The sequence below is a fragment of the Lithobates pipiens genome, unplaced genomic scaffold, assembly GCF_037356315.1.
Source record: "Lithobates pipiens isolate NorthernLeopardFrog02 unplaced genomic scaffold, aLitPip1_a1.2 Scaffold_30, whole genome shotgun sequence".
NCBI lineage: Eukaryota > Metazoa > Chordata > Amphibia > Anura > Ranidae > Lithobates > Lithobates pipiens.
The window spans coordinates 41,727,837-41,751,792 of record NW_027507791.1 but is presented as its reverse complement, the minus strand read 5'-3'; the positions used below and the strand labels follow the sequence as shown (position 1 = coordinate 41,751,792).

The 23,956-nt window shown below is 45.2% G+C and overlaps 1 protein-coding gene across 1 annotated transcript; it reads right to left on the bottom strand.

Annotated features, from left to right (window-relative positions):
* Positions 1–1,096: 1,096 nt before the first annotated feature.
* On the bottom strand, positions 1,097–23,925 carry LOC143942190 (SLAM family member 9-like). Its single transcript, XM_077463444.1, has 4 exons — positions 23,865–23,925; positions 9,034–9,360; positions 7,301–7,549; positions 1,097–1,296 (listed from the first exon to the last, which is right to left on the bottom strand). The coding sequence occupies exons 1-4, from the start codon at positions 23,923–23,925 to the stop codon at positions 1,097–1,099; spliced, it is 837 nt and encodes a 278-aa protein (XP_077319570.1).
* Positions 23,926–23,956: the final 31 nt, after the last annotated feature.

The window sequence follows — 23,956 nt, the reverse complement described above, 5'->3', positions numbered from 1 at the left end:
GTACATCCACTGTGCCCATTATGAGGGGTTCCCACCATCCCTGAGCTGAGTTCCTGGGTCTATACACCCGCTGTGCCCATTATGAGGAGTTCCCACCATCCCTGTGCTGAGTTCCCGGGTCTCTACACCCGCTGTGCCCATTATGAGGGGTTCCCACCATCCCTGTGCTGAGTTCCCGGGTCTGTACACCTGCTGTGCCCATTATGAGGGGTTCCCACCGTCCCTGTGCTGAGTTCCCAGGTCTGTTCACCTGCTGTGCCCATTATGAGGGGTTCCTACCATCCCTGTGCTGAGTTCCCGGGTCTGTTTACCTGCTGTGCCCATTATGAGGGGTTCCCACCATTCCTGTGCTGAGTTCCCAGGTCTGTACACCTGCTGTGCCCATTATGAGGAGTTCCCACCATCCCTGTGCTGAGTTCCTGGGTCTGTACACCCGCAATGCCCATTATGAGGGATCCCCACCATCCCTGTGCTGAGTTTCTGGGTCTGTACACCTGCTGTGCCCATTATGAGGGGTTCTCATCATCCCTGAGATGGGTTCCCACCATCCCTGTGCTGAGTTCCTGGGTCTGTACACCCGCAATGCCCATTATGAGGGATCCCCACCATCCCTGTGCTGAGTTTCTGGGTCTGTACACCCGCAATGCCCATTATGAGGGATCCCCACCATCCGTGTGCTGAGTTCCTGGGTCTGTTCATCTGCTGTGCCCATTATGAGGGGTTCCCACCATCCGTGTGCTGAGTTCCTGGGTCTGTTCATCTGCTGTGCCCATTATGAGGGGTTCCCACCATCCCTGTGATGAGTTCCCGGCTCTGTACACCTGCTGTGCCCACACAACTGCATAAGGAAGGATCACCACATTTATTCTCCAAGGATGTCTCTGAGTGGGTATGAAGCCCCCCGTCCCACTATACAAGGACTGGGAGAAGATGGATTGGCGTCGGTGAAATGTGGTCCTGTACAGCAGAAAGTAAATGTTGAAGTCATATTTTTTTTTTTCGGGGGCCACAAACATTCAAAATCTTCTGCCCCTTTGCAAGGATAACTCCTTCCTCTACTTCTCCCTACTATAGATGTTCTTTCCTTCGACCCTTCCTAAAGAGGCTGTTCGCTGTTTTCATTGGTCAGCTGGATAATGGACAATTCAGCCATATACAACACAAAATACAATGAACACTTACTTTGTGATGCTCTCCGGTATACAAAAAAAGAGACAACGCGCACAACAACGACAGTAAAAAGAATACTAACAATGACCCCCAGGCGTTTATTGCTTTCATTGCCGTCCGTCTTTCCTGAAACAAATACAAACACAATACAAATATTTCCTTCAATTTTCAGTTGGATAACAATGAATACAATTTTCTTAAGCTGCCTGTCCACCGAAAATATGTATTTCAGTTACTGGTGGAGGAAAATAATGTCTGTCTCTAGATCACCACTATGACATCACTTAGGGGTGTGTTTTAACCACTTGGCGCCCATACTACGTCTATTGACATCATGGGCTTTCAGTGGTTATATCTGAATGATGCCTGAGGCCACAGACATCATTCAGATATTGGCCGTTTTCAGCCAGCGATTCCCTGCACCATAAGAACGATCATAGCAGCTGTTCCGCCGCTTGATAATTTTTATGGGTGGCGGGAGGGGACCCCCCCCTCCCGCCGCCACTCCATCGGTGAGTCGGTCACAGGATCCGCTGGCCCCAGCAAGTTACCATAGAGATTTCCGGCGGACTAGATCGTCCCCGGAGTCTTTATGATCGTTCGGAGGCCAGGCGCGATGTTGTGATGTCACGCCCGTCCTATGTATTCAAATTAACCGCGCAGATCTGGCTAGGAAGCCAGGATCGTTTTTTTTTATTCTTCCCAGCCTAGAGGTGAGATATGGGGTCTTATTGACCCCCATATCTCACTGTAAATATGTCCGATCATGCCATATTCCTATTACAAGGGATGTTTACATTCCTTGTAATAGGAATAAAAGTCATCAATTTTTATTTTTTTTTAAGTGTAAAACTAAAAACTAAAAAAAAAAAAAAAAAAATTAACAATAAAAAAATAAAATAATTTAACGCGCCCCTGTCCCCGTGAGCTCGCACACAGAAGCGAATGCATACGTAAGTCCCGCCCACATATGAAAACGGTGTTCAAACCACCCATGTGAGGTATCACCGTGAACATTAGAGCGAGAGCAATAATTATAGCCCTAGACCTCCTCTGTAACCCAAAATATGTAACCAGTAAAAAAATTTAAAACGTTGTCTATGGGGGATTTTTAAATACCAAAGTTTGGCACCATTCCACTAGCGTGTACAATTTTGAAGCGTGACATGTTGGGTATCTATTTACTCAGCGTATCCTCCTCTTTCACATTATGCAAAATTGGGCTAAATTGCATTTTGTTTGTTTTTTTTAAGCATAAAACAGTTTTTTTTCTGAAAAAAACGTGTTCGAAAAATTGCTGCGCAAATACCGTGCGAGATAAAAAGTTGCAACGAGCGCCATTGTATTCTCTAGGGTCTTTGCTAAAAAAAAACTTATATAATGTTCGGGGTTCTATGTCATTTTCTAGCAAAAAAATTAGGAATTTTACATGTAGGAGAGAAATGTCAGAATTGGCCTGGATGCGAAGTGGTTAAAAAACAATTCTCACAGCTATGCATCCTGTGAAACTGCATTATGACCACTAGATGGCGTTGACAATCACAGTAAATATTTCTTTCTCATGCATTATTATACATAGTGCCGGTGTTCTGCCATATAGTGTCCGGCCATCATATAGTGTCCCCCCCGTACTGCGCATGCGCAGTACGGAGCAGACGAAGCTTCGGAAAATCTCCGAAGCTGAATGGCGCCTGCGCTGTGAGTGGAGGTGGTAGACCCACCATCCAAGCAGACATAGGGTTGTGAATGTTAGAGGGCCCCTTTGCTAGCCGTGATTCGGACTCGGCCTCGCTGCGCTCGGCTCTTTTATATTCCTACTCTATGTCCACTTGGATAGTGGGGATAGAACCTGGACTCACGGCGCAGGCGCCGTTCATCCTCGGCAATTTTCGGAATCTGTGTTGGTGCGCAGTACGCAGAGCACACTATAGGATGGAGGACCTTATATGATAAGACACTGGGACAAGGTCACCTAGAAAATTCCAAATTGTCCCCTCCCCCCCCAGATGTATGAGAATTATGTCTCAGCAAAATACCCCCCCCCCACCCCCCAGAAAAAATAAAAATCAAGCACTAATCTGCATGCTTACACCTAACCATAAATTCCCCCTCCTCCCAATACAAATCTGCCTCCTACTGAAATCCCCTAGCGCAGATCTTTCCCCCCCCCAGCTCAAATCCTCTCATTACCCATATGCCCCCAGCACAAATCCACTCCCCCACCCCCAAAAATATTCCCCCTCCTAGTATAAATCTTCTACCCCTCAAATTTCCCCATCTGAGCACAAATCCTCTTCCCCCACCCCAAGTCCCCCTCCCCTCCCAGCATAAATTCGCCCCAATGCCCCATCTTAGCACCAATCTCCCCCAAATTTGCCCTCCTAGCACAAATACCCTCAATCATCCCCTTCCCCCCACCATTTTACCTTTTCTAGCACACCTCCCCAGATTTCCCCTCCTATAAAAATTCTTATCGCCTGTCGCCCCCCAAAATTCACCCTCCCAACCCAAATCCCCTCCCCCCAACCTCTTTGTGGTGCCCCCCCCACCTCACATGATACCACAGTGCCCAGGGCAGCCACTCTTCCTGCCCGCCCCTTGTCCCGGCCCTGATTATATAGTAAGCTGCTGCTCAGGGGGGAGTCCACCGCTGATGTCCTTCAATCCCTCACATGTTCGGGTGACAGCGTGTTACTGCATGTATAGAAAAACTTCTCTCCGCATCAAAATGCTTTTCTTTATACAGAATATAGTAAACCCATAAAATACTGCATTGTGGCCACTAGTTGGAGCTGATGGGAAAAACTTCAAAAGTCTGGACAGCTGCACTTCAATAAAATATCCAACTTTATCGAGAACATAAAACGACATAATTACTGCATTATGGCCACTAGATGGCGGTGATGGGAAACAACTTCAAAAATCCAAACAGCTGCACACAATAAAGCATCCAATTTTATTGAGGCATAACATCACCTGAGTACAGCACTTAGACACTGTGGGTGCCAGGTAAAAAAAAAAAAAAAGTCAACGCGTTTCACATTGAGTAAGTCATGAGTAAGCGCTGAGATAGCATGAAATGTGTTGACCTTTTTTTCCCTGTCTCTAACAGTGTCTCAGTCAGTGATTCTCAACCAGGGTTCCTCCAAAGGTTTCTAGGGGTTCCTTCAGCATTGGGCAATTTCTGCCTCTCAGATAAGTTCCCACCGACACCAATGATCTTTTTAGCTATCTGTAAAGAGGTAATGACCGCAAGTGTAAGGACCATTCTTCCCACTGACCATCACACTATTGTATCAGGAGTTATAGATTTCTAATTTTTAGCAGGGGTTCCCCCGAGACCGACAAACTATTTCAAGGGTTTCTCTGTGTTCAAAAGGTTGAGAAAGGCTGGTCTAAGTGCTGTACTAAGTTTTTTTCCCCATCAGCACCATCTAGTGGCCTTAAGGCAGTATTTTCCTGCATCACTATGTTCTGTATGAAGTAAAACATTCGACCTGGAGAGAAAATAGCCTAATAACACTCAATGTATATGCAGTTTTACAGTATGACTTTTTATTTATTTATTTTTTATATTTTATAAATACGCTCCATATTAAAAATTAGGTAAACCCTGATGGGTTTTACTTCCTCTTTGTTCCCCTGCAAAGGTAAAGCATAATGGGCTACTATGCATTGCATGCATTGATACATTGATGATGTCACCGTTGTCCCCTCTTCCACGAAGCATCCATCTTCCTTCCGGGTATCGTGGCTCTGGCGCTGTGATTGTCCGGAAGCTGCGAGGACGTCACTCCCGCGCATGCACGCGGGAGACGCCACTAATGGTACGATCGCCGCTAGAAACGGCACACTCAGTGCGCCTGCGCGCCGATGTCTACGGGGTGCAGAGTGGGGTGGGTGCACAGGGAGGTGGGTGCACAGGGAGGTGGGTGCAGAGTGGGGTGGGAGCAGAGGAAGGTGGGTGCAGAGGGGGGTGGGTGCAGAGTGGGGTGGGTGCAGAGTGGGGTGGGTGCACAGGGAGGTGGGTGCACAGGTAGGTGGGTGCACAGGGAGGTGGGTGCACAGGGAGGTGGTTGCAGAGCGGGGTGGGTGCAGAGGGAGGTGGGTGCAGAGGGAGGTGGGTGCAGAGGGAGGTGGGTGCAGAGGGAGGTGGAAACAGAGGGAGGTGGGAGCAGAGTGGGGTGGGTGCAGAGGAAGGTGGGTGCAGAGGAAGGTGGGTGCAGAGGGGGGTGGGTGCAGAGTGGGGTGGGTGCACAGGGAGGTGGGTACACAGGTAGGTGGGTGCACAGGGAGGTGGGTGCAAAGTGGGGTGGGTGCACAGGTAGGTGGGTGCAGAGTGGGGTGGGGGCAGAGGGAGGTGGGTGCAGAGGGAGGTGGGAGCAGAGGGAGGTGGGAGCAGAGGGAGGTGGGAGCAGAGGGGGTGGGTGCAGAGTGAGGTGGGTGCAGAGGGAGGAGGATACAGAGTGGGGTGGGTGCACAGGGAGGTGGGAGCAGAGTGAGGTGGGTGCACAGGGAGGTGGGTGCAGAGGGGGGGGTGGGTGCAGAGGGGGGTGGGTGCAGAGTGAGGTGGGTGCAGAGTGGGGTGGGTGCAGAGGGAGGTGGCTGCAGAGGGAGGTGGCTGCAGAGGGAGGTGGCTGCAGAGTGGGGTGGGTGCAGAGGGAGGTGGGTGCAAAGGGGGGTGGGTTCAGAGTGGGGTGGGTGCAGAGTGGGGGTGGGTGCAGAGTGGGGTGGGTGCAGAGGGAGGTGGGTTCAGAGGGAGGTGGGTGCAGAGGGAGGTGGGTGCAGAGTGGGGTGGGTGCAGAGTGGGGTGGGTGCAAAGGGGGGTGGGTTCAGAGGGAGGTGGGTTCAGAGTGGGGGTGGGTGCAGAGTGGGGGTGGGTGCAGAGTGGGGGTGGGTGCAGAGTGGGGTGGGTTCAGAGGGAGGTGGGTTCAGAGGGAGGTGGGTTCAGAGGGAGGTGGGTGCAGAGGGAGGTGGGTGCAGAGTGGGGTGGGTGCAGAGTGGGGTGGGTGCAGAGGGGGGTAGGTGCAGAGGGAGGTGGGTGCAGAGGGGGGGTGCAGAGGGGGGTGGGTGCAGAGGGGGGTGGGTGCAGAGGGGGGTGGATGCAGAGTGGGGTGAGTGCAGAGTGGCGTGGGTGTAGAGGGAGGTGGGTGCAGAGTGGCGTGGGTGTAGAGGGAGGTGGGTGCAAAGTGGCGTGGGTGTAGAGGGAGGTGGGCGCAGAGGGAGGTGGGTGCAGAGGGAGGTGGGTGCAGAGGGGGGTGGGTGCAGAAGGGGGTGGGTGCAGAGGGGGGTGGGTGCAGAGTGGCGTGGGTGTAGAGGGAGGTGGGTGCAGAGTGGCGTGGGTGTAGAGGGAGGTGGGTGCAGAGTGGCGTGGGTGTAGAGGGAGGTGGGCGCAGAGTGGCGTGGGTGTAGAGGGAGGTGGGTGCAGAGGGAGGTGGGTGCAGAGGGGGGTGGGTGCAGAAGGGGGTGGGTGCAGAGGGGGGTGGGTGCAGAGGGGGGTGGGTGCAGAGTGGGGTGGGTGCAGAGTGGGGTGGGTGCAGAGTGGGGTGGGTGCAGAGTGAGGTGGGTGCAGAGTGAGGTGGGTGCAGAGTGGGGTGGGTGCAGAGGGGGGTGGGTGCAGAGTGGGGTGGATTCACACCCTCCTCCCACCCAGATTCCAGGACAGAGCTCCTCTCCAAGGCTGTCCTCCCACAAACTCCCCCCCCATTCCAGTACAGAGTTTTCCTCTGTCCCAAGTGCTACTCACAGACACAGCATGTTGTCCTCTGATGTCCATGCAGAGTGCCAGACCCAGAAGCAGCTTCCTCTGTGTGGAGTCCCCGCGGGATGAGAGAGAGGAGCGCGTTTGTATTAGGAGCCAGCATGTGACCAGCACCAGAGGTGGCCGAACTCTGCGGGCAGCGCAGGGCCCCCCAACAATGACAGGGCCCTGGGCAGATGCCCCTTTTGCCCCGCAGTAAAGACGGCCCTGAAAATGGTCCCCCCAAAGGGCCAAAGAAAAGCTAGCAAAGGGCCACATCTGGCCTCCAGGCCACAGTCTGGAGACCAGAGTCTATATTATTGGTCCGGAACATAAAAAAGCCACCATCCCTCGCTCTGTAGATCAGACATGGGTTTGATATTCAGTTACCTCTACAGAACTGTGAGGGTTTCACAGCCTTGGTGATGTTACTGATGGGGTTCTTGGCGGTACATGTGATGTTGAGGTTCGAATGAACATCCTCTATATTCAGGACATTACCAGTAAAGATTAGACCACTGCCATTGCTCCAGGTAACCGTCACATTGGGTTCCTTCACCACACAAGTCATAAGAACTCTACAAGGCTCGGTGTTGGTAATGTTGCCCTCTAACTGGATGTCCTCTGCTGATAATATCTCTGCAAGAAAACCAGAAGAAACATCTGAACAAATATTCCAAACCGATGTATAAGTCTTGTTTTTAGAAGTCTTGGAGGGTGGTCACTCACCTTCCCAAAGCCAACATTGTGCCGCTATCGATGAAGGGTTGTGATAAGAAGTTCATTGGATACATGAATTTAAAGACAACATCGAAATGACCACTGAGTTGTCTTGATGCGCCTTTCCTTGTGAGCTCCTCTCATTCGGGGGGGGGGGGGGGTCCCTGAGCAGGTATCCATTTTATTTCCCCATTAGAGCTCTGGAATGGCTTACAACGTATTGCTAACACCTCAGTGTTGGCCATTGAGCGGACCAAAAGACTTATTCCAAACATGTAAATTCTATAATGTTGAGGTGGGAAGACACCGTGTTCTAATCAGCACATATGTTACGTGAAGTTTGACTTTGGCTCCCTCAGGCCACCAACGCATTTTGTCCCACCCAAAGAGCTTTGTCTATGACTGAGCAGTGGGGGCGAAGCGAAATGTGTTAGGGCCGTGAAATGGGCTGAGGCTATTTTTGATCTTCGCTTAATACAGTGTATATGGGCTAAATGGTGTGCGGTGCGGCATCTTCCCACCTCAATATTACATATTGGGCTTGGATGAGCTATATGGATGCTGATGCCTGGATTTCAGTAGCTATGTTAAGTGAAGATAGAGAACGGCCTTAGCCTCGGTTCCTCTGAGGCCACTCCCAATGCATTTCCTCCCACCCACAGGGCTTGTCATAGGGGTCTCTCTCTCTCTCTCTCTCTGTCTGTCTCTCTCTCTCTGTCTATCTCTCATTCTCTCTCTCTGTTTCTCTCTCTCTCTCTGTCTCTCTCTCTCTGTCTCTCTCTCTCTCTCCCTCTCTGTCTCTCTCTCTCTCATTCTCTCTCTCTGTCTCTCTCTCTGTCTCCTCTCTCTCTGTCTCTCTCTCTCTCTCTGTCTCCTCTCTCTCTGTCTCTCTCTCTCTCTCTTTCTGTCTCTCTCTGTCTCTCTCTCTTTGTCTCTCTCTCTGCCTCTCTCTCTGTCTTTCTCTCTCTTTCTCTGTCTCTCTGTCTCTCTCTCTGTCTCCTCTCTCTCTTTCTCTGTCTCTCTCTCTGTCTCCTCTCTCTTTCTCTCTCTCTCTGTCTCTCTCTGTCTCTCTCTCTGTCTCTCTCTTTCTGTCTCTCTCTCTCTCTGTCTCCTCTCTCTCTCTCTCTCTCTCTCTGTCTCTCTCTCTGTCTCTCTCTTTCTGTCTCTCTCTCTCTCTGTCTCCTCTCTCTCTCTCTCTCTCTCTCTGTCTCTCTCTCTGTCTCCTCTCTCTCTCTCTCTCTGTCTCTCTCTCTGTCTCTCTCTCTCTGTCTCTCTCTCTCTCTCTCTCTCTCTCTCTCTGTCTCTCTCTCTGTCTCTCTCTCTGTCTCTCTGTCTCTCTCTCTCTTTCTGTCTCTCTCTCTCTCATTCTCTCTCTCTCTGTCTCTCTTTATAGCAAAACTTACTGTAGACTTTCAGGTCATAATGTATCAGGGTCACGTTGCTCTCTTGCTTTTCTTTTAGCAGTAGATCCGCGTTGTAGACTTTTTGGTCCTCCAGGCCGAGATTCATTATTACTAAAGAACCATCTTCAGTGGCCCACATGTTTCCTTTGTGGTTGGGATCCCGAATCTCGATGGGTTTTCCCGGCTTTGTCTTAACCCTGACATGGTCGCCATCGAAGACCCAGGAGACGTCTTCAACGTCATTCCTGTTGAGCTGAAGAGTGACGTTGCCTCCCTCCGCGCCAAACACCAACCGCGTTTCCTCCCTCTGAGCTTCACAGATCACATCTACGGGACAAGTGAAACATGGTGGTGACATGGAAGAGATGGCAGAAAAAAGACCAAGTGCTCCATCAAATCTACTCCCTTTTTAGTTCTTAATTCTTTATCTTTTTTTTTTTTTTTTTTGTTTTTTTTAGTACAGTACTATGCTTGACCCAAGTATGTTTAAAGCCTCGTACACACGATTGGATTTCCTAACGGGAATTGTATGATGACGGGCTGTTGGTGGAAAATCCGACTGCGTGTACGCTCCATTGGACAGTTGTTGTGGGATTTTCCACGGACGAAATGTTGGATGGCAGGTTTTAAAATTTTACACGGACAAATGTCTGTTGTCAGATTTTCCGTACAAAGTACAAACAACGCATGCTCGGAAGCAAGCACGAGCCGGAAGCGGTCGATCTTGTAAACTGGCGTTCGTAATGGAGAATTAACATTCGTGACGCGGCAAATTATGAAATCTGGAAATGCGGCGCACAATTCTCTTCTTCTATAATGGGATAATAATGAAGCTGCTTTGCTGGTGATACTGATGGAGTTATTGCAAACTAATTTTCAAAGGCTTTTTTTTTTTTCTAGTGATATCAAGAATATTATTATTATGTTTTTTTTTTTAATTTTGGCAAGTTACCACAGCACCATTATTCCGTAGTTTTTAAGATCAAAGATACAACTATGTTGGTTTCCCTTGTCAATTTTACATTGTATTTTTTTTTAAATGTATCTGCCGACTTCCAAACTGTCATTTGACGTAAAACACATCGCCAAGTATTATTCTTATATTTGTGCTTAAATGTTTAATAATGGAAAAAGAAAAAGGAAGAAAAATAAAGAAGTTTAAAAAAAAAAAAAAAAGTATTATTCTCCACATTTTTTTTTATTGTGCATTAAAAAAAAAAGAAAACAAATAAAATTAGACATGAGATCTGCCAATAGAACTCAACCAAAAAGTGCATTCTATGCATCCAAAAATGTAGAAAATGTAACAAATCAAATCATTATTATTCAACCAAAAAATAAAATAGAAGCCTCATGGATGTGTCCTGCTTCTTAATATAGGGGGTCAACAATGCCAAGAGATGGTGAAAGCAGGGGTCCGTCATCCGGAGATAATTCCGAAAATCATCCGGATTATTCTCCTGGAGCTCCCGCAGCAAATGCATATGACATAATTGGTCACGATTAATAATGAAGCAACCAATTTTTGGTCCAAGTACTCCCCCTCCTGGGTGGAGGGGGAGCATGACGTGACATGGGAAGGCTGGGGGAGGAGCCCGAGGTGGTGTCTGTGAGGACAGAAAGAGAGGCAGGAGATCCATGGCGGCGAGCTCGATGCAGATGCCGGTGAGGAGGGATAGAGCACCGTGTTAGAGGACCGCACATGGAGGACCCCGCGGACGCCTATTCCCTGCGATATTCCCTGCGATATTGGATCAGGAGACCAAGGAGGAGCGACTGACGGACGGGGTTGACAGCAGCAAAGGATGCAGGAAACTGAACAGGGGTAAGTGAGAGATATCCCTGGTTCAATCAAAACAGCTGCTGCAAGAGAGAACACTCGATCCTGGGACCCCACGAGTGTTTGCGCTGATCTCCCCCTGCCCCTTCTCCCCCTCCCTCTATTCCCTCCATAAGCCCCCCCTCTTATCTCTGCACGCTCTGTATACTATCCCCCAGAGCCCCGAGGTTGATCAGCGCTGCTGCATTGTGAACTGGGTCTGCTGTGGAAGCTAAAGAGATCTAGTGACAAACTGAAGGAGAGATGCAGCAGCTGGGGGAGGCTAAAGGTTAAAGCAGAGGTCCACCCTAAAGTGGACCTTCCGCTCATTGGAATCCTCCCCCCCTCCGGCGACACAATTGGCACCTTTCAGGGGGGAGGGGGGTGCAGGTACCTGTACAGTACAGGTATCTGCACCCACTTCCGGGATAGCTCTCTGCGGAAAGGGGCATAGATTACGCCCCTTTCCGAAAGTCCCCCGCTGCCTGCTGGGAAACACACAGATCCCAGAGGCAGCGGGTCCATCCTTATTGCACAGTGCGACTCGCGCATGCGCAGTAGGGAATCGGGAAACGAAGCCGAAAGGCTCCACTTCCTGATTCCCATACCCAAGATGGCGGCGACAGCACCCGAGAGACGATCGAGAGATCGGCTTCGGGTGACGACATAGCGGGCGCGCTGGACAGGTAAGTGTCACTATTTTAAAAGTCAGCAGCTGCAGTATTTGTAGCTGCTGGCTTTTTTAAAAAAAAAAAAAAAAACGCGGACTCCCGCTTTAAAGACTAGAGACATTTGAGAGGTTCTGATGAAGTAATGACTCTTTTTGAAATCTATGAATTTATGAGATCTACGGAAATCAACTGTTTGTATCAACTGTACTAATGAGAGGATCTTTTCATATGTCAAATATTAAATGTTGATGGTTGCCTAATAACCCTAGGAGCGGCTCAATTGATTAATTGCTGGAATTATTGGAATTACTAAACTGATATTTGAAGCTAGTACTGAGTTCTAAGCTCACTTAAGGACTATGTGTTGACACAGCTCAGTATTGATTTAAAAGGTTATGAACTACCCTGTTTCCCCTAAAATAAGACCTAGCGTGATTGTCGGTGTTGGCTGCAATATATGCCCTACCGCCCAAATAAGCCCTACTCTGTTTCCTCAAAAATAAGCCCTACCCTGAAAAGAAGACCTACAAGGACTTTAACTAGGGCTCATTTGGGGGGTAGGGCTTTTATTGCAGCCATCACCGACAATCACACTAGGTCTTATTTTAGGCGAAACAGGGTATGTTACGAGCTAAGCTGTGAATTAAGTGATGAACTTTGCGATTAATTATGCGATTAATTAAGCAATAAGCTCAGAGCAAAATCTACTGGAAAGAAACTTTCCTTCCTGGGTTGGATAGCTGCCGATTGGATAATTTTGTCAAGCTGAAATAGAGCAGCAAAAGTATAAGGACATTCCTTTTTTTTTTTTTTCTTCTGCGGTTTTCTTTTTCCTTTTGTGTCCTCCCTTCCCTCTCACGCTATATAGAAACCAGGAAAGAGGGACGAATGGTCCGTTCTTTACAGGTTCTTCACAGGTGTCCCAGTAAAATAAATAATAAAAAAAAAAAATCCACCAAGTCTCAGAATTCTTAAAGAGGAAGTAAACCCTTCCAAACAACTTGGACCTATAGGTAAGCCTAGATTAAGGCTTACCTGTAGGTACAAGCAATATCCCCTAAACCTGTATGGTTTAGGAGATATTTGCCCGAAAATGGGCACCGCTGTCTACGGCGCATGCGCCGTAGACAGCGGCGCGCAGGCGCACTAAATGCGGCAAATCCAAGAATGGATTTGCCTAATTTGTCGACTCCCGTGCGCATGCGCGGGAGTTACGTCATCGCGGCTTCGCCGTATGGCAGCGGCGGAGCTGCGAGACGCGACTCCCGTGCGCATGTGCGGGAGTGACGTCATCGCGGCTGCGCCGCTGTGATTCGTCGGAGCTGCGAGACGCCACCAGCAACATGGATGCGGCGGACTACAGGGGACAGCGGCGACTTCGCTGGCTCCTGTGTCAGGTAAGTGACACATAATGAGCTACTATGCGATGCATAGTAGTCCATTATGCTTTACCTTTGCAGGGAAAAAAAGAGGAAGTAAACCCATCAGGGTTTACTTCCTCTTTAAAGGGGTTGTAAAGGTTCGTTTTTTATTTTCTAAATAGGTCCCTTTAAGCTTGTGCATTGTTGGTTCACTTACCTTTTCCTTCGATTTCCCTTATAAATGTTTTTTTTTTTCTTTGTTTTCTTTGTCTGAATTTCTCACTTCCTGTTCCTCCTCAGTAAGCTGTTCTGGCTGACTAACCACCGCTCGGATAATGGTGAGAAGTTTACTGAGGAGAAGCAGGAAGTGAGATTTTCAGACAAAGAAAAAAAACATTTAGAAGGGAAATCGAAGGAAAAGGTAAGTGAACCAACAATGCACTAGCTTAGAGGAATCTATGTAGAAAATAAAAAACGAACCTTTACAACCCCTTTAAAGCAAAGGAGAAGAGAAGTATCCCATTTAAACTAGGGAGCCTGAGAGGTGAAACGACAGGATACTCCCCTCTACCCCTCCCCCTCCTTTCAAATAAATAAATACGTAATAGAGGAAGTTTGGGACTTTAAAATGAAGCACTAGGATAATGGAGGTAGGTTTTAACCATATTGAAAAAAAATATATAATTTTTTATTGATTGTTCAGTAACAGATCATAAAAAATTATAAAGATCAAATTCATAAAGTATATAGGCGTAAGTACAGTAGAAGCATGATATATAGTATTCATATATAGCAGCACATAGTAGTAATAGATAAAATAATTGGGTAGTATGGCATGGTAGTGCCTATGACAGCAAAACCGACATCAGCAAGTACATCCACATAATAGATATGCATCCACTAGATGTAAAACAAAAATAAATTTAGTATATAGTTAAAAAAGTAAATTCATAATAGAATAAATATAGTTCCGTATAAAGTATAAACGGGGGACATCATTTCAAAAGCTCGACGCGTTTCGTGTGTGTCTCCCCACTCATCGGGAGCTGATGCGACCAAAAAATTCCTATGGAATAGAATAAAAAATATTATAATATACTAACCATATAGATAAAAATAAATTAATGGGGATTTAATGCGTGTAAATGGTTAGCCAGGGCAGACTCACCAATCCGGATGGAAAGTGCAGTGTGCGGCAGTGGGCGCAGGGTGGGCCATGGGCAAGATCCCTCCCCGGGAACTGAGGCGGCATAGACATGGATGCGATATCAGGCAAAACCAAAAAGATACAGCAGTGTTGAAGAGTATCAGATATGGAATGTGTGGCAATTGTTGAAAACAACATATCTAGAAACAAAATGTTAATAGTATGTATGATTAATGAAAATAATGTGATGCAAAAGTAATTGAAAATTGATAGTGACCCTCAAAGAGTACAGAGAGAGTGCTGCCCATAAGCCAAGTATATACTATGTAGTAAGTATATGCAGATGAATGTAGACAGTGAATGGTGTGCAAAAATTAAAAATAATGTAATAGTGTGAAAGAAAGTATGAGTGTGCAGGTTAACAAAAAGTGAAGAAAATTGCTGAAGGGGTGTACATAGACCATGATAGACAAGGAGAGTGACAGAATTATCAGTCAGCAAGAAAAAAAGGTGTGAGTAGTAGGAGAAAAAAAATAAAATAAATCAAATTTATTAAATAAAATAAATAAATAAAAGTAAAGATTTGAACTGGGAGGTACCCCCCCCCCCCCCCCTACATAGGACAAGTAATCTGTCAAACAAGATAAACGAATAAGATACATGATGAGGGGAAGATCACATAAAACAACAGAACCTAAAACCCTGAGGAAGAGCTTAAATTCTAGTGTAAATGCTAGTTCGATACAAAAATATCTGACAACTAAAGAGGGGAACCAAAAAAGCCCAGATGTGGAAAAAAAAAACATCCCTGCCAACCAAAAACGCTAAAAAGGAAATGGCTAAGCTAAAAGGGGCCCAAGGAGATAAAACAAGAGAAAATACAGAAATAGAGAGAGAGATAGAAACTACAAAAGGGGAAGGGGAAGAACAGCGAAGTATAGCTCAAATGCCCACAAAAACCGAGATGATGTCGATGTTTGAAAGGATGGAAAGTTTAATTAAAAGTGAGATTACAAATGTCCGGATGGATTTGGGCCATTTGCTGCGGAGAGTAGAAGAGGCTGAGGAGAGAACTGAGAAACAAACACAAGACATCGCAGAATTAAAATCGCAAGTGAAAGAACTGCAAATAAACCAGAGGAGTAACTTCTATAAAATGGAAGCACAGGAAAATCAAAATAGACGCCAAAATGTAAAGATAAGAGCCCTTCCAGAGCAAAATGGAGAGAAACTGGAAGAAAAAATAAGGAAAAATATTTAATCCCCTATTAGGACGGGAAGAGGACGAGGAGTTAAAGATCGATAGAGTACACAGAATTAGAAAGCCTGCAGGAATGAAGGAGGAAGCCCCACGAGATGTCATTGTTAAATTCCATCGGTATACAGACAAAGAGAAAATATGGAGGAACCTCAGAGAGAGACACCCGTTGCAATACGAGCAAACAACTCTGCAAGTATTTGCGGACTTGTCAAGTGAAACATTATCCAGAAGAAGACAATTAAAACCATTACTAGAACATTTAAGACAAGCTAATATTAAATATAGTCGGGGGTTCCCTGCAGCATTAATAGTACATAGGGATGGAAAGACGGTGAGATTAAAATTTCTGGAAGAAGTACAGGACTTCTGCACAAAGTTACAGATTCCAGTCATTAGTATACTTGAGCGACCGGAAAGAGAAGAAAGATTAATTGAAGAGGGAAGATGGCAGAGAGTTTAATGTAGAGGGGGGATGATGGGGGGAGGGGGGGGGGGAGGCTGGCGTAATTTAGTACAAAAGAAACGAGATTGGAGATGTAAAGTAAAGAAAAGTTAATGTGGGTATGGGTGGAAACGGGGAGAGCCTCTCCGGAATATCTGCTCCCTCCTCTCCCCCTCTAAAGGCCGGGTAGACATAACGGCCGGGGGGGGGGGGGGGGAGGATGGACACAGAATGCCGGGCTCGGAGCTTCACCCCAAGGGGTGAGGTACATATTCCAGGATGGGGAGATATTCTGGATATAGGTACAAGGACCAAAGAGGGGTCAGGGAGGGTTGGGAGGTGGTTGGGTGGGGGGAGAAAGAAAAAGAGGAACCGACAGCATAGAACCTTGCTAAGTGAGAAAAACCTATCCTATTAAAGCAAGATTAGAATATATTCTCCTAGGCTCCCGGTGTGGTTTTACGGAGACTCTCATTCAAGGAACTCAAAAGGAGTAGCCATCGGTATAGGACGGGAGGTATACCATAAAATAGAAGAAAGATTAGTGGACCCGGAGGGTAGATTCCTCTTTTTGAAAGGGAAACTATGGGGAGTAGACTATACCCTCGCTAACATATACTGCCCAAATAGAAGTCCAACGGTTTTTCTGAAAGGAATATTAGAGAAATTATGGGATTTTAAGAGAGGGAGAGTAATTATAACTGGAGATATGAATTTTTGTATGAACCCGCAAATGGATAGTTCATCCCGTGTGCAGGGGATTGGGAAGGAGCAGAAGAGAATAATAAAACATAGGCTGTATCAGTATCAGCTTATGGATGTGTGGAGAACTATGCATCCGGGGATACGAGACTACTCGTTCTACTCCCCTGTACACGGGACATATACTAGGATCGACTACTGGTTAGTGGAACATAGAGTCTTGGATGAGGTAATATCCACAGATATAGGAATTAGAACATTGTCTGATCATTCTCCAATATGTCTGAAGATCAAAATTCCAGGATTTCAGAAACCTCTATTCTCTTGGAAACTGAACAGGGAAATGTTGGATGAGAAAGGAGAGGAAATAATTAGAAAGGAATTGGAGTTTTTTTTCTCCACAAATTCAAGTGGAGAGAATATGGAAAATATTGTTTGGGAGACACATAAAGCTTATATAAGAGGGATATATATTTCACTAGGTACAAATAGGAAGAGAGAAAGTGTTAAAAAGAGTAGGGAGTTGAGGGAGGAAATCCATAGACTAGAGCAAGGCCATAAAAATGCGAAGGGCAGGGAAAGAGGACAGGTAGTGGACCTATTACAGAAACTGGCTATTAAAAGAGAGGAACTTGGGGAACTAATGGAACAGGAAATGAGGACGATATATAATAGGATTGCTAAAGAGAGATATTATAGTGGCATTAAAAATTGTAAGGCCTTAGCAAAGATATTGAGGAAAAAAAGATTGAAGAATTATATAGAGAAAATATTAAATAAAGAGGGAGAGCCGGTCTATAAAACTAAGGAAATAGCAGAAGTTTTTAGAGAATATTATGGGCAGTTATATTCCGTGAGAAATAAAGAGACAGAAAAACAAGAGATGAAGAGAGGGGGAAAAATTAAAGACTATATACTTCAAGCAAATATCCCTAAAATACCAGGGGAATTAGCGCAGGAATTGGAGAATCCAATCTCAGTCCAAGAAATAATACAGGCAATAAAAGAGACTAAAGCCGCGTACACACGGGCGGACTGTCTGGCCAACTAAGTCCGTCAGACAATCCGACGGACAGTCCGTCCTACTTTTGAATGAACGGACTTGACCACACACGATGAACAGACAGTCCGCTGAAAACTTGCGCGATGACGTGTACAGCACGTACGACGGGACTAGAAATAAGACGTCCAATACACAGCAATGCAACCTTCCGACGTGTAAATCCTTTCTGAGCATGCGCCATACTTAGTCCGTCCAACTTGCCTACTCACGAGTGGACTGTCCGCTGAAACCAAAGTTGGACGGACAATATTACAGAAATTCCGAAAGACTTAGTCCGCCAGACTGCACGCTGAAAAAGTCCGCTGAAGCCCACACACGAGCGGATTGTCTGCTGAAATGTGTTTCAGCGGACTAAGTTGGACAGACAGTCCGCCCGTGTGTACGCGGCCTAAAGGAGGAACGAGCCCAGGGCCTGACGGCTATATAATAGAATATCTAAAAAAGTTTGGAGACATATTAGCTCCAATTCTATGTGTATATTATAATGGACTAGGTACAAAATATGGACTGAGCGAGGAGGCCTCCACTGCGACAATCTCCACGATATTGAAAGAGGGAAAAGAGAATACAATATGCTCAAATTATAGACCGATCTCATTACTTAATACGGACGTTAAATTGTTTGCAAAAATATTGGCCGCTAGAATAAAGAAGTTGATGCCAAGTTTAGTCCATGCAGATCAGGTGGGATTTATTGAGGGGCGAGAAGGAAAAGATAATGGAGTTAGGTCAATATTGTTGCTTCAGAGGATGAAGGAGAGTAGAATCCCCAGTCTACTCCTATCAATAGACGCTGAAAAAGCTTTTGATCGAGTAGACTGTGGATTCATGATGGGTACTCTGAAGGGAATGGGGTTCGGACCCCAAATTTTGACGTGGATAAAGGTACTCTATAATAGCCCCAAGACAGTGGTAAGAGTTAATGGAGTACTATCAACAGCCTTCAGAATGAGCAATGGGACTAGACAGGGGTGTCCGCTGTCTCCCCTATTGTTCGTTCTGGCACTGGAACCACTCCTGGAGACAGTAAGGGGAAACCCAGATATAAAGGGGGTGGAGATAGAGGGGGAAATACATAAGATAGCCGCATTCGCGGACGATATTCTGTTTTATGTATGTAGCCCACGAATCTCCATGCCAAACTTGTTAAAGGCCTTACAGGAGTACAGGGAAATATCTAACTTTAAAATGAATCCAAACAAGTCAGAAATCTTAAATGTAAATATAAATCTGAGAGAAGAATTAGACATTAAGAGAGAATTCCCATTCCTATGGCAGAAAGAAATTAAATACCTAAGGATTAAATTGACCGCATCAATAGAAAAAATATATCAAATAAACTATATTCCCCTCTTAGCCCTTGTACACACGGTCGGAGAATCTGTCGGAATGAGTCTTATCGGACCGTGTCGTCAGATAATCCGACTGTGTGTGGTATGCATCGGACTGATTCCGTCCGAATCTCCGTCCGACCCAATTTTCCAACATGTTGGAAAGATTTCCCGACCAACTGGGCCGGACGGACCTAATCCGATCACGTGTAGAGCATTTTCATCGGACCAAATGCCACGCATGCTCAGATCAAATTCCTACATCAAAGCTATTGGCTACTAGCCTGAATGTAGTCCCATCGTAACGAAATCACGTCATCACGTTCTGAAAGATCGGATTTTTCGCCAACTTGGCCCGACCGTGTGTATGCAACAGTTTCGGACACAATACGTCGGACTAAATCCGACGGGCAAAATCCGACAGATTTGGTTGGCAAAATCTCCGAACGTGTGTACAGGGGCTTAGAAGAACTGAGAGAAGAAATAAGGAGAATGAGAACAAAACCCCTGTCATGGTTGGGAAGAATGAATGCCTTAAAAATGATTATACAGCCCAAAATTCTATATAAATTTCAGCTATCACCAATATATATCCCCCCCCCCCCCTTATATTTTAAAATGATAAATTCTTTAATTTCTAAATTGATCTGGAACAACAAGAAACCTAGAACCCCACTGAAGACTTTGCAAAAGGGAAAAGATGAGGGAGGTCTGAATGTCCCAAACTTTAAAAAAATATTACGAAGCAGCAGTATTAACACGGGTGGTGGAATGGGCAAAATTAGAAAGTAAAAAAAGATGGGGAAAAATAGAACATAGTCTATCAGGCACAAATTTAGGTAGAGAAATTTGGACACCTTTAAAATATAGATCACTAGGGGAGACAACACCTTTGTTCACAGAAAATGTGTTTAGAGTATGGGAGGGAATACACAAACATAATAAGTGGAAATATAATTCCCCTTTAATATACTTAAAAGATAATGATTTTTTTTACACCTGGTAAAAGTACAATAGGAGGGAAATGGATAAAACAAGATAATATGCAATTACGACACATAATTAAAGAGGGGAAATTGAAAACACTAGCAATATTACAGAAAGAAAATGATTGGATGGATTTAAATGAGTGGCGGTACCTGCAGCTTATGCCGCGTACACACGGTCGAACTGTTTGACGTACTTAGTCCGTTGAAACACATTTCAGCGGACAATCCGCTCGTGTGTGGGCTTCAGCGGACTTTTTCAGCGTGCAGTCCGGAGTGCTAAGAATTTCGGTTTTTCCAAAAATCTGTACTTTGGTTTCAGCGGACAATACGGTCGTCAGTATGCTAATCGGACGGACTAAGAATGGCGCATGCCCAGAAAGGATTTACAGGGCTTTGCTGTGTCTTGGACTTCCTATTTCTAGTCCCGTCGTACGTGCTGTACACGTCATCGCGCAAGCTTTCGACGGACTCTTTGTGTATCCGTGTGTGGTCAAGTCCGTTCAGTGGAAAGTACGTCGGATTGTCCGTCGGATTGTATGACGGACTAAGTACGTTATACAATCCGCTCGTGTGTACGCGGCAATAGACATTTCGTCTCAAGACTACCACAACCGCTTAGGGATGGAGAAAATCTGACTGCTTTGGAGCGGATATGTGAGGGGAAAACCCCAAGGGCAGGTATCGCCCAGTTTTATAAGTTCTTGAGACGGGAATGTGAAGCGGAGGTACCAACTTTATTAAAAAATGGGAAGAAGAGATAGGAGCACGGGGTGAAAATCAAAATATAGAAAAAATATTGAAGATGGTTCACAGATCCACGGAAAACAGTAAGATGATAGAAACAAATTATAACATTTTAGTAAGATGGTATAGGACCCCAGATATAATGGCAAAGTATCAGGAGGGACAATATGGGAAATGTTGGAAGAATTGAGGACAAACGGGGAGTATGGCCCATATATGGTGGGACTGTCCCAAGATTAAAGAATTTTGGAGAGAAATAATAAGATACATAGAAGTAATAAATAAAATACAGCTACCAGAAAACCCATGGTTATGTCTATTCCATGCAGTATACACCCCAATTAAGGAGTATAGGATTTCCCTTACAAGCTTATTAACCACTTGCCGCCCGCCCTATAGGCAATTGACAGTGGCAAAGTGGTTTCATAATCCTGACCGGACGTCATATGACGTCCTCAGGATTATGAGCCGCTGCGCGCCCCCGGGGGGCGCATCACGGCGATCGTTGTTGCGGGGTGTCAGTATGACACCCGGCAACTACGATCTCGGTAAAGAGTCTCCAACGGAGGAGGAGACTCTTTACTACGTGATCAGCCGTGTCCAATCACGGCTGATCACAGTGTAAATGGGAAGAGCCGGTGATCGGACGCGATCTGTCAGACGCGAGTAGAGGAGAGCCGATCAGCTGCTCTTCTGACAGGAGGGTCTGTGCTGATCGATTATCAGCACAGCCCCCCCGAGGATGCCCACACTGGACCACCAGGGACGCCACCAGACCACCAGGGAAAAGGTAATCCTCCCTAGACCACCAGGGATGCCAGTCAGCACAATGGATGCCGATCAGTGCCCATAATGGATGCCAATCAGTGCCCACAATGGGCATCACTGATTGGCATGCATTATTGTTTGGCACTGATTGGCATCCGTTAGTACAGTATAACACCAATGCCGCCTATGAGTGCCCACCTGTGCTGCCTATGAGTGCCCACCTGTGCTGCCTATGAGTGCCCACCTGTGCTGCCTATCAGTGCCCACCCATGCCCATCTGTGCCGCCTATCCATGCCCATCTGTGCCGCCTATCCATGCCCATCTGTGCCGTCTATCCATGCCCATCTGTGCCGCCCATCCATGCCAATCCGTGCCAGCTATCAGTGCCAATTTGTGCCACCTATCAGTGCCAATTTGTGCCACCTATCAGTGTCCATCCGTGTCACCCATCCGTGTCGCCCATCCGTGTCGCCTATCAGTGTCCATCAATGCCACCTCATCAGTGCCACTATCAAAAAAATGATAAAAATTTCATTTGGGTACAGTGTAGCATGACCGCGCAATTGTCATTCAAAGTGTGACAGCGCTGAAAGCTCAAAATTGGTCTGGGCAGGAAGGTGTTTAAGTGCCCGGTATTGAAGTGGTTAATAAATGCGGCAAAGAGTCTGATTTCGAGAAAATGGAAAGAAATAGAAGCACCCAAAGTAAGGGAGTGGCTAGGAAAAGTAGAGGAAATATATAGTATTGAAGGGCTGGGAATGGAGGAAGGGAGGGAAAGAAAGAGATTCCAAGTGAAATGGAAATACTGGAAAATCTTTAGACAATCTAGGATCTATAGCGAGGAAATGGGTCGGTAGGGGTAGATGAGGGGGGGGAGGAGGGAGATATTTTAGAAGAATTTGAGAAATAAAGGAAGAAAACTGGGATAATGTGAAACTTGAAGGGCATGAATGTACTTTGGTCCTATGTTTTCTTTTATTACTTGGTTGTGTTTTATATTCAATATAAGTGGAAAATTTAAATAAAGAATAAAAAAATAAAATAAAAAAAAGAACTCCTCCTCCTCCTCCTCCTGTTCCTGGACTGGACTTGGGTCAAAGCAATAACTCCAAGGCCAAAAAATAAGTAAGTTATCTCCTCCAATTCCGCAACACGGCTGGTTGATGAACGGCCGCTCAGAAACGAATGGAAAAGCGCAAAATGAAAAGTGCGAAATGAAAAGCGCGAATCAACATTCACCAAACTTCTACTAACACGAAATTAGCAGAAGGAGCCCAAAGGGGTGGCGCTAAAGAGCAGAAAAACAAACGTAGTACGTCACTACGCTCATATTTGTTGGCTGTTTGTTTGCAAGACAAGTTTGGGCCAACGCCCTTCTGACAAAAGTCCGTGGTTTTGTTGGCCAACAATCCGATCGTGTGTACGAGGCTTAAGGCTCCATGCACCCTGACTTAAATATCATTGCTTCTACAGGAGTTTTGTGTTCTACCTGTAGAAGCAGCTCAATGTTCTCCTATGTGTCAATGCACAATAGGACGTTTCGAGGCAGAAGAAAAAGACGTTTTTCACGTTTCTGATCGAAGCTTACTGGCAGAGAAAATGTAAAACTCTCCTAAACTCATCTAAACTCTGTACAAAAAAATGCTCTATATTTTTTAATTGTCCACTTCCCTTTTGGTGAAATCATACCAGGGCGAGGAGGACTGGCCACACACAGAAAGAAAAATCCAAATCCCTGCCTGTGTATGGCAGCTAGTATGTTCCTCAAAGAAAGGATAGACGTGTTTCTAAAATTATTAAAATGTTGCAAGCTTAGGGTCTTTCTGTTGGGTATGTGGCAAAATAAAAACAAAAAAACTATATATATATATATATATAAAAAGAGAGAGATAGAGATATATATATAGATATATCTAAATATATATAGATATATATATTATATATATGTGTGTATATATATATATGTATATATATGTATGTATGTATGTGTATATATATATATATATATATATATATATATGTGTGTGTATATATATATATATATACTTATACACATATATATATATATATATATATATATATATATATATATATATATATATATATATATATATATATATATATATATATATATATTAGATATAGATATATATTTAGATATATATATATATATTTATATATATATATATATATATAGATATATATTTAGATATATATATATGTATATAGATATAGATATATATTTCATTTTTTATATATATATATATATATATATATATATATATATATATATATATATATTTACTCTTTCGTGGATCGAATTTCACAGTAAAGCTCACCACACACATTAATATCTGCATGATCTACTTTAGATCTTCCAAAAAGATACAAATTGATTAGATAGATCAGGTAGGTCCTCCTATTACATTGTTTTTTGATTGTGCGAAGATCGTACGGTCAGATCGTAGGGTACAATGAGCCAAATCCATTTGTAAAAGATCTGTTCAAATAAAAAAATGGGAATAAACTTACCGATCGTCCAAAAAATAACCATCAGACAGAGCAGAAGAACGCGTCCACCTTTTGGTTCCATTGTCCCGTTCAAATGATTTGATTTTATACAA